The sequence below is a fragment of the Arvicanthis niloticus genome, chromosome 8 (assembly GCF_011762505.2).
Source record: "Arvicanthis niloticus isolate mArvNil1 chromosome 8, mArvNil1.pat.X, whole genome shotgun sequence".
Classification (NCBI taxonomy): Eukaryota; Metazoa; Chordata; class Mammalia; order Rodentia; family Muridae; genus Arvicanthis; species Arvicanthis niloticus.
The window spans coordinates 4,369,913-4,387,530 of record NC_047665.1 but is presented as its reverse complement, the minus strand read 5'-3'; the positions used below and the strand labels follow the sequence as shown (position 1 = coordinate 4,387,530).

The following is a 17,618-nucleotide window of genomic DNA, read 5'->3' as shown; positions in this document are numbered from 1 at the left end:
ACAAGGGGACTGGGTGACAGTCTGGGCTGCTGATGGAACAGCAGAAAGTTCCCCTGAGGAGTATGGTGTGAGCAGAGGGCAGATGGAAACAGGTAGCAGCAGGATTGGGCAGAGGGCTCAGAGGAGCTCCTTGGGGTGGGGGAAGGGCTGAAGACACACCCTCCTCCCCGCCCTCAGAAACCCTTGTGACTCTCCCCTGCTCTGTGATGCAGGCTTGGGACTCTAGTCAAGCTCAGGAACCCTCAGAATCAGACACCTCAGGCAGCCATGCTGTTTATACTATGGAGAACATTCTCTCATCTCTGAATGGCCTCACTGAGTCATGGCTGACCCTTGGCTCAGCTTCCTACCACACAGACCTCAGCTACACTCTTCTGAGTGGACTGGGGCTACTGCTTCTGTACATCTGTTACCTGATATTGAGACTGCTTACACAGTGGCTGTGGAGAAAGAAAGACACCCCTAAGGTAAGGGAGTGTGGTGAGTTCCCAAGAGAGACTCTTCACTGCTGGGCTGTACTTCTGTTCTCTGGCTGTGGAATGTGCTTGGCTGTCAGAGGGATGTCTAAGCTGAATGAGGAAGGGAGGGGAGAGGAAAGGAGGGGAGGGGAAGGGAGAGGAGGGGGAGGGGAGAAGGAAGAGGATAGAGGAGAGGGAGGGGAGGGGGAGAGGCAGGGGAGAGGGAGAGAGGTATGAGAGGGATCAGGGAGGACTAAGATTCCCATCTGGAGCCCACATTCACCTTCCTATCTGTGTGTGGCTGAAGTTTCCAGGACAAAGTAGAAAACTGGTCCCAGTGGCTTGGCTCCAGTCTTTGGGCTCTGGGGATGAGAGCAGCCTCTCTTGACAGTAGATCCCATGATCCACTCCTGCATCATGTGTCCCTTCCCCTACCCTCCTCCATGATGAACTGGTCAGGATCACAGTGCTGCACATTGAAGACCAGTCATAAACTCCTCAGAGAGAATGCCACACTGTCCTTTACTTTCCCAGAGTAGAGTGGAGATAAGCAGCCAGCTTCACAGCTAATAAAGCAGCCTCGTCTCGCTAACCAGTGGGTTCTGGGATGTGACTGGTCAGTGGGATTCTGAGTCTCTTAGGAAGAGAGACAGAACCAGTGAGTTCCTGGGCTCATTTTATCTTGTTGTTGGCAGCTACAGGAGAAAGGGAAGAAGACAAGGCAAACCCTTACAGGTAGGTGTCTGCCTCTGACCTCTGACCTCTGACCTCTGACCTCTGACCTCATCTTCTCAGGGCTCCCTACCGTGTCCTTTCCATAGGATTCCAAATTTATGATCTGAGGCTGTTGGCTGCTATTCATAGCCCCTTAATCAGGGTGGGGGGGGGCTGTGAGGAAAGACTCATATGAAGACAGGCAGACCCACATTGGGACTACCCCTCGGGCCCTTATGAGATGTGCAGGGGAGAGTGACAGTCTTTGGTGACAGGACGGGTCCCCCATCGGGGATCTTCTGAGATGTGCAGGGGGGACTGGCTACTTTGAAGCACAGCTTAAGTCTCCTGACTCTGTATCCCCTGCTTCTTTCCTGGGAGCTAACAGTGGTGAGGAAACCACTGAGCAGTGTTTCCTGCTGTGGTTTTGAGTGACACTCAACAACAAAAGGGGCGGGATTAGCATCTAAACCGCAGGCTTGCACTGTGTGAACGCTTTGAGTGTTCTCATAGAACACTTGTTGTTGCCCCAAGTGTTTTCCCTAAGTCTGCTCTATGCACTGCTACTTCCTGCCTCCGTTCTCTACAACCGTTATCTTGCTTATTTAAGGTGAGGGAACTTGCCAGAGGGAAGCAGAGCAGAGAAGGGAGCTGCGGATAACCCAGCAAAGGTGATTTGCTTTCCTTCCTTCCCCCACATATCTCCTACTTTCCAGGGATCCAGTGCCTCCTACCCTTTCAGGGGAGGGGTGCACATAGCAAACAGGTCATGGGAGGAGGTTACAGAGGACAGCCATGGATGGGGCAGTGTGAATGAGCTAGACCAATACCTTGGTATCTCCCGCAGCTCTCTGGAAGAGCCCTCCGATGCCACCTGCAATGGACTACTGCTACACAAAGGTCCCCTCTTCCCTGCATGTGACAGATCTGGTGATATTGGTCATCAGCTCTCCCAGGCCATCCTCAAAGATGGTAGTGCCTCTCACCTGTGCGTGGTCTCCACAGCTCCTGGGACAGAGGCCTCCTTTATTCTGTCCTCTCGGCTCACAGGAAACCAGGCAGGGCATCCGGCTCCAGCCCATCCTCCGGAGCCTTTACCGCTGCCTCAGTCCATCCACTCACCTAACCGCTTTGTCCCCCTAGAAGGCTTCTACTCGTCCACACCGCTGTGTGACTCTCTGACACCGGAGTCCACACTTCCCTCAAACCCTCCACTTCTCCCGGACCCCACCCCACCCTCTCCACTTGTCTCTTTTCCTCCTCCAACAAAAGAAGGGCAGAAGTCAAAAGTGGTCTTCCAACCAGAAACCACTAGACCTCTGGTGGATGGACTCAATGAGAGGTCCACTAATGTCCCACCAGCCAGAGGCACCAGCTATTTAAGGCAAGCAATGGCAGAGCCCTCCCAGCAGCATGCTGCTGGCAACCAGTTATCTTCAGACTTGGAAAACTCCTTTAACCAGCATCTCCCTCCGCACCATGTGTCTCAAGCCCCTTTGCAGGGAAACACAAGGACCTATCATCTAGATCCTGGACACCTCTTTTTTTCCAACTCTGATGCCCTGAAATTGCTCCAAAGGCTGGACAAAAAGGGACGTGATTTCCTGATGGCAAAGGAGGAGAAGGAGGAGACGAAGGACAAAAGATGTTTTATAAAGTCACCCAGTTCTTCGGAGAGGCTGCCATTGGGAAAGCCGTTGGTTGAGCCACAGGTTTTGGCGGCTTCTCATTCAGAAAGCAGCAAAGGCAAGATCATGCCCCAGCTGCTCCCTCACTCCAAGACTCCTAAAGACCACAAGGAGCCTAAGCCTGCCCAGCTCTTCTGGGGCCCCCCTTCTCTACACAGTGAGGCCCTGCACCCTACTACCACTACCTCATATGACCGTTCCTCAACATTTGTCTGCTTCAACAGTATGGCTGAAGCCTCCATTGCCGACTATTCCCATGTGGTTCTGCTTCCCACACCTCTGTCTGTGTATCGGCCCCAGACCTGGCTACAGGCCGCATCCCAGTCTCATCCCCAGCGTGACCCTCATGCCGAGGCACGGCCTCAGCCTCAGCCTCAGCCCCAATCCCCTGTCTCAGTTTTGACACTTTCTTCTCAATCCGAGCTGAGGAACTGTGGGGTGCATTTTCACAGACCCCAGGGAGACGAGCTGCCTCTCAGTCCTTGTGCTATACAGTGCTTGGAATACAACATCTTGAAAAAGGAACAGGAGAGGGTGTGGGGTTTACCCTTCGTGATCCAAAAATCCCAGGATACTTTTTGTCCCTCGCCTCCCAAGGTCTTGTTGGCAAGTCGCTCCTCCAAGACCTGTACTCCGAGGCCTATCCTTCCTGGAGACTTCCCCCTCACCAGTGAGCTTGAGAAGAAACTGGAACACCATCTCCGAAAGAGACTCATCCAACACCGCTGGGGTCTGCCCCACAGGATCGACGAGTCCCTGTCACTCATGAGTCCTCATTCGGAGCTGACTGTCTTCCCTGAATCAAAGAAGAGCCATGGACTCTCATGGATCACTTTCTTTAAGTACCGTGGCAGCAAAGACTCGCAGGCCACTGTACCTGGGAGAGCTAGAAGCTCTCACAGTCGGATGCCTGAAAGACATTCTCCACAGGAGACTGTGGTCAAAGAACAGACTTACAGTCAAGATATTGGCCAGGCTGGCCATCCCCAGGGTAACCTTCAGGAGGCTTCACAAAACAGTCTGCAATCTCACTCAAAGACACACCGGAAGAGTCATGCAGGCAGGCGGCCTCCCAAGCACTCTAGCCCTTCACCAGGAAGCCAGGGCCAGAAAGGAGTTGGAAATGTCCTGGAGAAACACCTGAACAAGAAAATGAGGGAAATCAGTGGGGGTGAGATTCCTACCACTGTGGACAGGTCCAGGCATTCTATGGACATTGTGCGGCGTCCACCTGAGACCTCCCCCAAACAAGTGAAAGATACGACACCTTTGGCAGGTGAGGAGGATGGACTGAGGAAACACCCACACAGCTTGACACTTAGTCGCAGCAAAGAAAAGATGCTGGAAGAACACATTACATCCTTCGGCAGGAGGATGACATTTGGCCTTCCACAAAGAGTTGAGGAGTCCTTAGAGTCCTACTTGACAAAAGCAGAGTCGTCTTGTCCTTTCCCTCAGCTCCACATTCAAGCCCACAGAGGTCCCAGAGCAGACTCTGACAAGTCCTCCAGGTCCTTCCACAGAAACACTACTGGAGATAAAGTGGTGACTGTGAATTCAGTCCCCACCCAACAAAGGCCTCTCCCTGCTACTTCACTTGTGGGCCACAGCCAGCCAGCCTCTGAGAACAACAAAGTGTGTGTAGATAAAGACCTTAGCATAGCCCCAAGGGGCAGAGAGCCAACCCAGCACTGGACACCCAGTATGGCAGACAAAGGCATCCTGCAACAGTCTGGACCAGACAACAGACCTGGCCCAGAGCTGCCCGTGAGCCCAGATGGGCCAACACATGAGAGACTGGCTTCCAGCACCAACACACAGGGGTCTCAGGGAGAAAAGACGAGCTGGGAACACGGCTCCACGGCTGAGGGGGCCACAGAGCTACACAAGGGAGAGCAACTCCCTGGTCTTCACCCACAGTCCACTAAGAACTCGAGAGGCAAACAAGGCCTGTGCTCCCCCGGGAGCCACGTGACTGCATGTCAGTCCCTGAAGGGAATGTCAGTTCCTCACAACTCTGAGGAGCCTGACTCTAAAAGTCAGGTATCCACGGAAGGTGAGCCAAACCCAGAGGGCAGGCCACACATCCAGGTGCCAGACCTGCCTGCCACGCCCTTTGCCTCAGCAGAAATGACTTCCAAACCCCAGGGCCCCTCCAGTGGGGACATGGCAGTTTCTCAGGTGCTGCACCTGCACCTGCCCACTGTGGGCATCAACATGGAGTCCCATCAGGGTCCCTGGGTCCCTGCATATCTCTCAGGCAAGAGCAAGAACAAGGACTGTCCCCCTGCTGCCAGAGGATTGCTCACACTGGCAAGTGAAGCAGGAAAGCTTGGTGGAGGGGATGCAGGCTTAGGGACATCCCAAACCAGAGGGAAGAGTCACTGTGTTCAGGCCGGGGCACCAGAGGAAACACTGGGACACACATCCTCCCCAGCACTGACACCTAAGAGCCAGCCTCAGGAAAATCAGTTCACCAACCAGGCGAAGGGCTTCTGGCAGAGGCTGTCCCCTGGAAGGAAGCACAAAGGACAGGAAAAGTCCCTGGCCAAGGGCTGCTCCCCATTAACATCCGTGAAGGGCACAAGGCTCATCAAAGGGAGATGTGAGTTTTGTGGCAACCCTGAAGCTCAGAAATGTGTGAGAGACCCTGGGATGGTCCTGAGGAAACAGCTAGGGTACAGGCATGGGACAGTCATCCCCTGTCCCCAGGCACCTGTGTGTCCCCTCATGGAGTCTGAAGAAGCTCAGCAGGAGGTGCAACTGCAGGCTCAGGCAGAGCCTGTCCAGAGGCTGCCCCACTTCTGCTGCAAAGCTTCCTGCTCTCAAGGGCAAAGGGCTGAGTGCTGCAGCCCAGGACAGGGGCAGACAGTCCCTGAGAGGTGTGGCACTACAGGAAAAGCTAAGATGGTGGAGCCCTCCCCCACGCATGCTTTTCCACCAAAGTCCTATCTGTAGGCATGAAGCTGGCTAGGAGCCTCTGTTAGCCCTTCTCTGTGTTGAAGGCACTGGTGGAGGTTTGTTTCCATTAGCAAAACAAAACAATGCTTATCCAGAGTTTCTGGGGAATATGTTTTCTACCCAACAGTAAATTTTCCCTTGCTGACAGTATTGATTTCACCAATAGATTTTCTGAAAATGTGTTTTCTTGTGTGTTTTATGTGTGGCTTACATTAGGACCAGAGCTTGGATCCGAGAAAGGAGCCAATCACTCTAGATTTTCCTGGCTACCTCTTTGTGCTGCTTCTAAAAGAGGCACTATTCCTTCTAAAGGACTGAGGTGACATCAGAAGAGATCCTTGCTCCCTGGATTTGGGGGGAGTTGGCTTTGCCCCAGCCCTTAGCTCACAATTATTCTCTCTGACCTTATCCATATTCTTCAGTGCCAGTGACCAGCTTTGGCATCCTTGTAGGTAAACTGAGGCAGACAGATGTTGGGGGGGGGTTAGTGCTTAAAGCCGCTGATGGGGGTACCTACAGATACCTACAGGGGCTGCTGCCAATGGCAGCCATCAATTAGAGAAGTTACTAAGCAGACTAGTCTCTGAGGAACACAGCTTAATTTACTAGGGCTGGTACTCCCCGTGGCCAGTGAATAAACTATTAACTCTTAATTCCTTGGTGACGATGAGAAAGAGAAGGAAAGAGAGAAAATGTGTACACACACACACCCAGACAAGCTTTACAAGGAACCTACAAACTTCACACATATACACATATACACACAGTTGATGGATACAAACTTCACACATATACACATACACATAGTTGACGGATACAAACTTCACACATACACACAGTTGACGGATACAAACTTCACACACACACACACACATACACACAGTTGATGGATACAAACTTCACACATATACACATACACACAGTTGACGGATACAAACTTCACACACACATACACACAGTTGACGGATACAAACTTCACACACACACACACATACACACAGTTGATGGATACAAACTTCACACACACACACACATACACACAGTTGATGGATACAAACTTCACACACACACACACATACACACAGTTGATGGATACAAACTTCACACATATACACATATACACACAGTTGATGGATACAAACTTCACACATATACACACATGCACACAGTTGATGGATACAAACTTCACACATATACACATACACACAGTTGGTGGATACAAACTTCACACATATACACATACACACAGTTGATGGATACAAACTTCACACATATACACATACACACAGTTGATGGATACAAACTTCACACATACACACATACACACAGTTGGTGGATACAAACTTCACACATATACACATACACACAGTTGATGGATACAAACTTCACACATATACACATGCACACAGTTGATGGATACAAACTTCACACATACACACATATACACAGTTGGTGGATACAAACTTCACACATATACACATACACACAGTTGATGGATACAAACTTCACACATATACACATACACACAGTTGATGGATACAAACTTCACACACACACACACATACACACAGTTGATGGATACAAACTTCACACATATACACACATGCACACAGTTGATGGATACAAACTTCACACATATACACATACACACAGTTGGTGGATACAAACTTCACACATATACACATACACACAGTTGATGGATACAAACTTCACACATATACACATACACACAGTTGATGGATACAAACTTCACACATACACACATACACACAGTTGGTGGATACAAACTTCACACATATACACATACACACAGTTGGTGGATACAAACTTCACACATATACACATACACACAGTTGATGGATACAAACTTCACACACACACACATACACACAGTTGATGGATACAAACTTCACACATATACACATACACACAGTTGATGGATACAAACTTCACACACACACACACATACACACAGTTGATGGATACAAACTTCACACATATACACACATACACACAGTTGATGGATGGAAGGACCAATGATCAAACCCTCTATACTCTATTTTTTCTTCCATAGTTTGTCTATCCCAGCAAAATCTTCCAACCAGTATAAATTACAATGCAATTACATTTTAGTTTTCTTCTAGTGAATGATTATGATAAAGCAGTATTCCCTAATACCTTTACAAGAAATAACATTATGCAATGCAGATAAAGAAAACAAATTATTCCAAAAAAAAAAAAAATCCATGAACATTCATACCTAAGCAACTTGCTAAAGAGTAACAGTGTTCGCAAGCAGGGAGTTTTCGCAGGCAGTTTCTCTTACAGGCAGCAACTTGCGGTTACAAAGAAAGGAGTAATTATTTATCTTTAAAAGTAATCTTGTAAGAATCTTAAAAGAATCACAAACCTAAACTTTTATATAAAAATCAGTCATAGCTACCTTAAATCCTCAGAATGCATATCTACTTACCAGCAATTCTCTATAATCATATCAGGAATCTGAGGGCAGCAGAGATGGGCACAGGCATCAATCATCGCCAGCCCAGCCTCAGTGATGGTCACGTCAGCCAGCGCTGCCATTGTTCTTGTTTCCTGACCATAAAGGGTTAACTAATAAGAGTGTGCCCTGAATGTTAAACTGTTTGCTAAGGTATTCTACATCAGAGACAGTAGTAAAAGCATCTCAACCTGGCTTCACTAACAATTTTATTTTTCCAAATGCCTTCTAAGGGTGGTGGTCATTGCTGACAATCTGAGTTCTTTCCCAAGGTGGTGACTTAGTCATTAACCTGCTTTGGCAGCAATGCCTGAAAGAGATCAAGCACTATTATTGTGAGTGTCAGAGACACTGCCCAGTGGGATGCTGGAAGCCCCCTTAGAGTTTTCATATAATTCTTAGATTAGGAGGGATGTGAGGGCAGCAAGCAGAGCAGAACTCCATAACACATGAAGTCCTCAGAACACGTGGTCCTCAAGGCCCTGCCACACTGAGGCCAACCCATGTAGCCATGGTAACCGGTGGGCAGCAGTCCTCAAGTTCTAAAGCCATCTGTTGTTTCTCCTGCATGGCCCTCAGCACTTTGAGACCAGTGGTCCCCCCCAACATGAAGTCAATCTTATATGACAGGGTAGGTGATTTTTTTAGAATAGAGTGACTTAGTCAAGTCTGGGACCCAGTTGTCAGTGATCAGATGCGAGATGTGACCCTTACTTCAGTGTTTGCCTCTATTGCTGCAGAGGATCCTGTACAACTGAGATGGAATCTAGAAAGAGAGTCTACATGTGCTTAAACCAGGTCCTGTGAGCAGCTGCTTGAGGCTGTTGGGTCACTGGTGGGCTGAGGAGAGACGCAGCTGTGGGGAATGAAGTGCTTGGTAGCATGCTGAAATGGAGGACAGGACACTGGGGTAGAGTGGATCAGGTAAGATACATGGAGGACAGCAGGACCCAGGTGGAATGGGAAACAGGACAGGCTGGATACTGAAGAGAAGTGAATTTGTCACGCTGCATGAACTACGGTAAGTAGAGAAAAAGGTGGGCTGACACGCCACTTGGAGTGGTAAGTAGAGAAGTGTGGCTTGCCAGCGGTTTAGGGAATAACTTGGGCTGGCCGGCCAGTAGTGACTGATTAGCGCGGTTTGAGAAACGCAATAGATTGGGTGGACTGAGCTGGGAGGGTGCAGGCACTAGGATGCCTGTCTCAGTCAGGGTTTCTATTCCTGCACCAAACATTACAACCAAGAAGCAAGTTGGGGAGGAAAGGGTTTACTCAGCTTACACTTCCACATTGCTGTTCATCACCAAAGGAAGTCAAGACTGGAACTCAAGTAGGTCAGGAAGCAGGAGCTAATGCAGAGGCCATGGAGGGATATTACTTACTGGCTTGCTTCCCCTGGCTTGCTCAGCTTGCTTTCTTATAGAATCCAGGACCACCAGCTCAGGGCTGACACCACCCACAATGGACCCTCCCACCCTTGATCACTAATTAAGAAAATGCCTTACAGCTGGATCTCATGGAGGCATTTCCTCAAGGGAGGCTCCTTTCTCGTGATAACTGTGGCTTGTGTCAAGTTGACACAAAAAGCCAGCCAGTACAATTGAGCTACTCTTCAAGATGGTCGGATTTCTATTTTTTTTTTTTACCTTTTTTAAAAAAATTGGATATTTTATTTACATTTCAGATGCCATCCCCTTTCCCCATTTCCCCTCCCTAGAAAACCCCTATCCCATGCCCCCTTTTCCTTTTTGCTTTTATACATTTTTTAAAAAATGTTAATCAAAGGCTTTATAAGTTTGGTAATGCTCAATCAGAAGTGTAACCCAATACCCAACCTAGATATATCAACTATCTTTGACTGGTGGAGACACATGAACATCTGCCTCCATGTACCCCCCCCTCTTTCTCTCTCTCTCATCACCTAGCTTCCCCTCTCCATCTTCTCCTCCTCTCCTTACTCCTTCTCTTCCTCTTGGTACTCCTCCCACCTTAGCTCCTCCTACACATCACCCTTCCTGTTAAAATAAAACTTTTCTCTCACAATACAATTAGAGCATAATTATGCCGATTTGTACCAGTGAGGTACAAGATAGTCCTAATACCCAGTCCATCATTTTGTTGACTAACCAGAACCTCTGTCATCTCTCCTAACTAAAACACTTAGTTCTGAACCTGGCTTTTTTTTCTTGGCTTTAGAATGAATGTCAGCTGAAAACCATCCACTCAAATCTTTTCTCTCAAGGTAAATAGCCAGGATTGACTATGAGACTATAAGTTTTCAACCCCATCAGAAATCCAGAATGACAGAGTTAGCTGAAATTATGGGAAGCATAAAGCATAGCTTCTAAGATGGTAGGATTTCTACACTGATTAATTGAAAGTAGAAAATTTGAAGAGGTACAAACAGAAAAAAATAAAATTAGACCAGGTACAAGGGGCAGTGAGGTAAGCTTGACGAAGGTCAGCTCTTCCTCAGACTCCATGTCTTGTGATGGTTGCCCTTGACATAGGGTGACTCCAAGACTGTGGGTGTGTAGTGCAGAAACTGCAGGTAGGAGCAAGGCAGTATTTGAGAAGGCTGACAAAGAAATGGAAGGGCCCCAGACAAGGAGGCTAGCAACCATACTGGAAGCAATAAGGGGCTGCCTAGCCTTGGAAGCTAGAAGACTTGTCCTCTTCTGGACTCTGCCACTGGCCCAGCAGCCTCTTAAATCCATATCCTGAGGCTGGCCCATCCTAAGAGCTCACAGAGGCCTTCCTGGCCCTTGCTCTGAGCCAGTCCTTGCCACACCCATAGGCCTCACCTTCTCACTATTCTTAAGAATACTTTGAAGGTAAGGTCACCAAGGGTGTTATCTGTTCAACTGTGTGGGCTCGAGGCAAGCCCTGCCTACTAGATGAGTACCCTCTGTCTGGAAGGGGACCAGGTTGGAGCCTTGCCTCTGCAGTGCAGCATGGAGTCCAGATCTTAACCCTTTTCCCAGAAGATAGCCAGCTGACAACCACTCTGGGTTTGAAAATCACTTTAAGCTCAGTTCTGTCTCCAGGGATGTTTTTTGTGTAGAGCTTCATGGGTTCATTTTCTTTTTCTCTTTTGAGACAGAGTCTCACAATGTAGCCCTGGCTTTCCTAGAGTCAGCTTTGTAGTCCAGGCTGGCCTTGAATTCATAGATTCACCTGCCTATGCCTCCCAAGTGCTGGGATTAAAGGTGTGCACTACCACACCTGGCCCATTTTTAGGGAAAGGATTTTGGCACAAATCTGACATTTTGTTGTTCTTTCTAGCAAACTAAGTGACATTTGGGGCCCTAGAAAGAAAGCTAATTGTGTGTGTGTGTGTGTGTGTGTGTGTGTTTAAAGTGAGTTATGCAACCAGTCTGGGTGCCAATGTATACTGTGGTCTGACAGACTGTAGACTAGAGTAAGTTCGTAACCAGTCACTGTCCAGGCCAGCTGGACAATCAAGTGGGACCCTTAGACCCTGTGGAGAGGACTGAGATGCGTGAGAAAATAAAAAGGCACAGCAAGTCAAGAAGTCTGATCAAGCTGGCAAAGATTTGATTGTTCACACAGGTTATATACTCTGAAAACAGGATATGGGGAGGGATAGGAAAGGAAAGAGGGCTTTGCAGGTGGAGGAGCTAGCTGCAGCTGTGGGGTCTAACTAGGTTATACCTGTTGTTCTCACAAAGCCTTTCCGTTACCAGGTGTTCTAAAAACCTCTGTCTAGCAGGATGTTGTCTAAATCTAGAGATCAGGAGGAAGGGTTACTAAGGTGGGTTGCTATGAAGCCTTGTTTGAAGTTCTGAGAACTGACAAGTGAATCATGGAAGGTAAGCAGAAAGAAGAATAGTAGATAGGAGAGCCAAGGGTGAGTGTTTGCCAAGAGTAAGGCCTTGCCATGGCTTCCCACATCTCCCCCTTTCCTGTATAATAGAGCGATGGAAGCATGGAGGGAGAAGCAGAGGCCTGATCCCCTTTGAGTTTCGGGCATTGCGCTGAAAGGCTAAGCACTCCTTGGTTGGGGAGGCTGAGCTCCAGCCTCCTGGGTGCTTTTTCAAGTGGATAGGAAGAGTGACCTATGCCAACCCATATGCAATCAGGCATGCTTCTCAGGATCCTGTCTTTGAGCGCAAAGAAAGAGGTATCCCTGTAGTACTTTGTCTCGCACCCCCCAGCATCCCCCTTTACTGAGGAGGATCAATGGTAGGATATCCCACAAAGGCAGCCGCTCTAGGGAATTTTGTGGGGGGTTGAACTTTGAAGCACTGCATCGGGGCTGGCGCTTGATAAATTCTGGAGTGGGTTCATTATCAGAGTCCAATTTTAGGTAATGGACCTGGAGTGGCTTGGCCTCCAGGTTGTCTACCTGGATCTTTATGAGAATAGTAAGGCGAGAGAAGGCCCAAGGGCCAAAAGAAATGAGCAAGAGAAGGCCAATGAGAGGTCCAAGGATAGAAGGCAGCGAGGAAGAAAGCCAAGGCGAGGTAGAGAACCAGTTCTTATACCAGCTCTCGCTTTTTTTTTTTTCTCTAAGCCTTCTTGAACTCTGTACATGCTGTCTTTTACTGCCCCTGATTGTTCTGCAAAGAAGCAGCACTCTTCCTTTAAAGCGGCACAGAGTCCTTCCTGTTGAAGGAGCAAGAGATCTAGGCCTCACTATTCTGAAGGACAACTTTAGCTAAAGAGGAAAGTGACTCACTAAGGGCTTCGATGCTCTGCTGTAGTTCTCTAACATCTTGATCAAGGGTGGCACTAAGCTCAGAGTCGTAGTGGTTGGAGAGGACAAGGGAGGAAACTCCAGTCGCAGCACCCACCGCCCCCAGCCCCAAGATGACTGCAACGGTCACTATGATGATGGGCTCTCGCTTTTGTCAGAGGAGAACTTCATTGTGTCTTGAGGGTGAGGTCCAGGGAAGGCGCTCCTCTTGGTTCCATAAGTGGAAAAAGTCATCTGAGGAGTAATAGGCTAACCGCAGGAGAACCTGCACAAAAGATCCTTTGAAGCCTTAAAGGTAGTAAGGTGTATGCATGGAGTGAGTCCACAGGAGCAGGGTCACCATGTATCCTCAAGAGGGATAAGGTAAAAGTCGCCTGTAAGGTTAAAAGAGGTTTGAATCTGATTATAATGCAAGCAAAGGTAGGAGGCAGCTTGTTCGAGGGAGAGGTGACGCAGGTACCAGATCCTGAGACCATTTCCAAAGAAAATCTTTTAAAGGAGCAATGTTGCCAACAGCGGGAACTATGTTCTGTGGAGAGAGTAAAATTATTATGGGGGATAGCAATTCCTTCATAGAAGGGAGGGGAAGAATTGTTGGGAGCCGACTTTAGTAGAAAGCGGCTAGATCAACTTTGCAGCCATCTGGAACCATATACCCTGATGAAAGACTTGGTTGTCAAAAGCCTATAACAGCTGAAGCACACTCTGATAAATATATTGTTTATCCCACATAGCTTGTTTTGCTGTTTAGTGACCTCAGCTGTATGGTACACGTGGTAAAGTGTTTTCACCTGTGTTCTCTTATTTGTGCTTACAAATACCCAGGATTTCCTTGTAGTAGTGGTGGTGTGGTAGTGGAGTAGGGTGGTATAGTGTGTGGTGTAGTGTGTGGTGTAGTGGTGGTGTAGTAGAGTAGGAATTGTGTGTGTTGAAGACAGTAAAGGAGAGACTTGATCACACCCTGTCTTGTCTTCATTCTTCGCGTCTCCTGCCCCTGCAGCCCCACTCTCTCTCTTGACCAGAGCACCTAGCAACCAAAACGTTGAGTACGGGCCACAACATTAGTGGTGCCCAAACAGGGACTCCAGTAAGCGGGATACAGTGGAAGACACCCTGCGCTGGAGAACCAGTCGACTGACGGAGCTGGCTGAATTCGGAAGTGAAACAAAGGTGATTGCATAGTAACAAAAACGGGGCAAGAAATAAGCAAAAACAGATGGAAAAGGTTTTAAAGATGCAAGGAGTAAATTGCAGGCTGCTCTGAGTCGAGAGAGCCAAACAGATAAATAAAGGTTATAGTAACGAAAATGGGGCAAGAAATAAGTGAGTAAAAACAGATGAAAAAGGCTTTAAAGACTCGAGGAATAAATAGAAGGCTGCTCTAGACAGAGAGCTAAGCAGAATGATAATGTTAATTGATTTAACTTTCAAAATGGGTGTGATTCTGAGTTATATAGTTATATTTTTCTGGATAAAAACTCAATGTAAAGGTTTTTCTGGTTACTGGCTTAAGGAAAGGCTAATTTGGAAAAAAAGGTTTTTCTATGAGTTTTCTGATGAGGTCATTATGGTAGTAGTTATGTCTTCCAGAATTATATGGATCAGACATGACAGAGGTAGGCCTCCAGAACACTAGATTCCAGAGAATCAAACAAAATAATTATCTTGATACTAAAATTTGTTTTGAGATTTGTATATTGCAGAATACACAGCTTTGGAGAATGAATCTTATCTCCTGCATGTTCACTGATGCCCTGGACTTCCAGCTGGATGCAGTTAAGACAGACTTCAGATGCTTATCAATTTACCCTTCCCCTCATTCCTCTTCTAAAAGTCAACGCCCATGTTCAGCTTGAAGAAGTTAATGAAGAGTCGGCGCCCCAATTCCCTGGACTTGGGGACTGAGGTGGTTAATATTAGGCTGTCTTAATCTGTATAATTGTTACTAAGCTGATGCAAAATTCAAGGATTTCATTGGTATAATTTCTTCTATTAAAAATTTGTGGGTACAAGGCTTAGACCTTTTACTTCTCCAACAGGGGAAGTTGTGTGTTGCCTTAAAGAGTGTTGCTTTTATATCAACAGTTTAGATATTAAATCTCTTGTCTCTCAGGTTCATGCTGTTCAAACTGATGGCTTTGGTACGGCAACAGATAACAAATGAAACCCATACAGGTCCGCTATTACAGGCTGGAAGTAGGGGACTCTGAAACCTCTGTCATTAAGACTGATGAGGATTAACCCCTAACTTACGTGCTAAGCCAGTTAGCCAATGACGGGTAAGAGAGCATACCGAGACCCTTACCCCTAAAATAAGGGAGGCCTCACCATCTTAAGTGAGGAAACCTAGGACAGGCACGGTTTCCATAAGTTTTCCCAGCCTTCCCTTTTGAAAAAAATTTAAAAGGGGGAACCTGTTGGGAGCCGACTTTAGTAGAAATCGGCTAGATCAACTTTGCAGCCATCTGGAACCATATACCCTGATGAAAGACTTGGTTGTCAAAAGCCTATAACAGCTGAAGCACACTCTGATAAGTATATTGTTTATCCCACATAGCTTGTTTTGCTGTTTAGTGACCTCAGCTGTATGGTGCACGTGGTAAAATGTTTTCACCTGTGTTCTCCTGCTTGTGTATATAAATACCTCAGAATTCCCTTCAAAGGAGGGACTCATAAAGAGAGACTTGAGAAAATAGAAGAGACTGAATCACACCCTGTCTTGTCTCCATTCTTCTCGTCTCTTGCCCCAAGAGCCACACTCTCTCTTGACCAGAGCACTTAGCCCCAAAAGTGTTGAGGCAGAGTGTGGGCCTCAACAAAGAATGATAGCAAAGCCAGTGCTCCTGCGTGAGCTCTGGGCGAGAATCATTCATGGCAGCAAACGTCTGTTCTACAAGGGAAAAGACAAGGTGTGAAGATGAATGATGAGAAACTGTTGTTAACGAGGGAGTCGACTCTGGCGCAGCATGATCCTGTGAAGGAGAAGCTGGAGGAGGTCGAGAGTTGGAAGGTGGCGCAGGTTGGTGAGGGACCAAAACCAGACTAGGTCCTATGGTGACAGAGGAAGTTTTATGTGGGATTTATTTGAGGAGTTTGCTGTGAAGGGATGATGGATGTTAGTCAATGGCCATGTCAGTTTGATGGGTGAAACAGGACCACTATCAGTGGCAGGATCATCATTGTTGTGGGGAGCATTTTCTGTGGAAGAAGCACAAGGGAGAGTATCCTCAGCTGGGGCTTGAGGCTCCTCGATGGGAAGTGTGGTCCTTTGGCTGAGCCCAGGCAGTGGCCATGAATTCCACAACCTGGTGTTCTATCTGGATTGAACCCAGTATGGCCTGCTCCGGAGTCTCTGGAGGCTCCACTGGGCCCCGAGGCCTTGACAGGAGGGGTGCTCTCCAAGGTGGCTTCGAGCGTGGACTTTGACTACAGCTGCTCAGACAGTGTCGAGTACCTGACGATCAACTTTGGACCCTTCAAAACAGTGCATCGCTGGTGGCGCCTCTTGCCCTGAGACAATTTGTGGGCGCCCAGCGCAGCAAACACAGTCGTAGCATATACAGATGCCATCTATGTGTTTGGTGGAGACAATGGAAAGACAGTGCTCGATGGTCTTCTGGTGCAGAGAGTAGGGGTGGGGAGGAATGGCCAAGTTTAGTGAGTGTGGCTTTAAGAGTCCGATGGGCTCTTTCCACAATACCTTGACCTTGTAGGTTATAGGGGATACCAGTGACGTGTTTAATGCCAGGTGTGGCACAGAAGGTTTTAAAGCTAGATTCTGTGTAGCCAGGGCCATTACCTGTTTTTATGATCTTAGGTTGACCCATGACTGTTAAATAACTTATAACATGAGAAATAGCATGTTTGGAAGCCTCTCCAGCGAGGGGTGAGGCATAAATGAAGCCACTGTAGGTGTCAATAGACACATGAACATACTTGAGCCTACCAAAACTAGGTATGTGTGTCACATCCATCTGCCATAGGTCATTTGGTAGCAGGCCTCTGGGATTAACCCCCAAATGTGCGACTGGGTGAAAAGGAATACAAGCCTGGCGGGTCTTAACAATAGCTCGAGCCTGTTCACATGTGATCGTAAAGAGCAGCCAGAGAATGTGCACTGAGGTGATGGAGGAATCGAGCCTGTCTTGCAAGGTCAAGAGGATCAGGGTGAGAGGAGAGGTAAATATGGTGTCTGGTAGCCAGATCAGCAAGGGTATTTCCCTCAGAAAGTGGTTCAGGGAGGCTGGAATGAGCATGAAGGTGGCCAACAAAGAAGGGGAGCATGCGAGAATGAATCAGAGTCTGTATTTGTAGAAATAGGGGAGAAGCCCCTGAGGAAACTTTAATATAGGGGACAGCCTCAAGGAGAGGTAAGGAGCGGGCAACATAAGAACTACCTGTGTAAATGTTGAGAGCCTTATGGGGGAAAGCAAGAAAAACTTGTAATATGGCGTATAACTCAATGAGTTGAGCAGAAAAATAAGGGGTCTGGAAGGCATGAGGGTCATTGTCTACAACACAGGCAGCAGTACCATTGGCAGAACCATCAGAAAGACAAGTTGCGCCTGCTTTAGTGG

General features: G+C 47.7%; 1 protein-coding gene across 1 annotated transcript; it reads left to right on the top strand.

The window, feature by feature from the left end:
* The first annotated feature begins 256 nt into the window (after window positions 1–256).
* Window positions 257–6,004, top strand: LOC117714178 (spermatogenesis-associated protein 31D4-like). Its single transcript, XM_034510847.1, has 4 exons — window positions 257–467; window positions 1,154–1,193; window positions 1,783–1,843; window positions 2,020–6,004. The coding sequence occupies exons 1-4, from the start codon at window positions 282–284 to the stop codon at window positions 5,816–5,818; spliced, it is 4,086 nt and encodes a 1,361-aa protein (XP_034366738.1). The 5' UTR covers window positions 257–281; the 3' UTR covers window positions 5,819–6,004.
* Window positions 6,005–17,618: the final 11,614 nt, after the last annotated feature.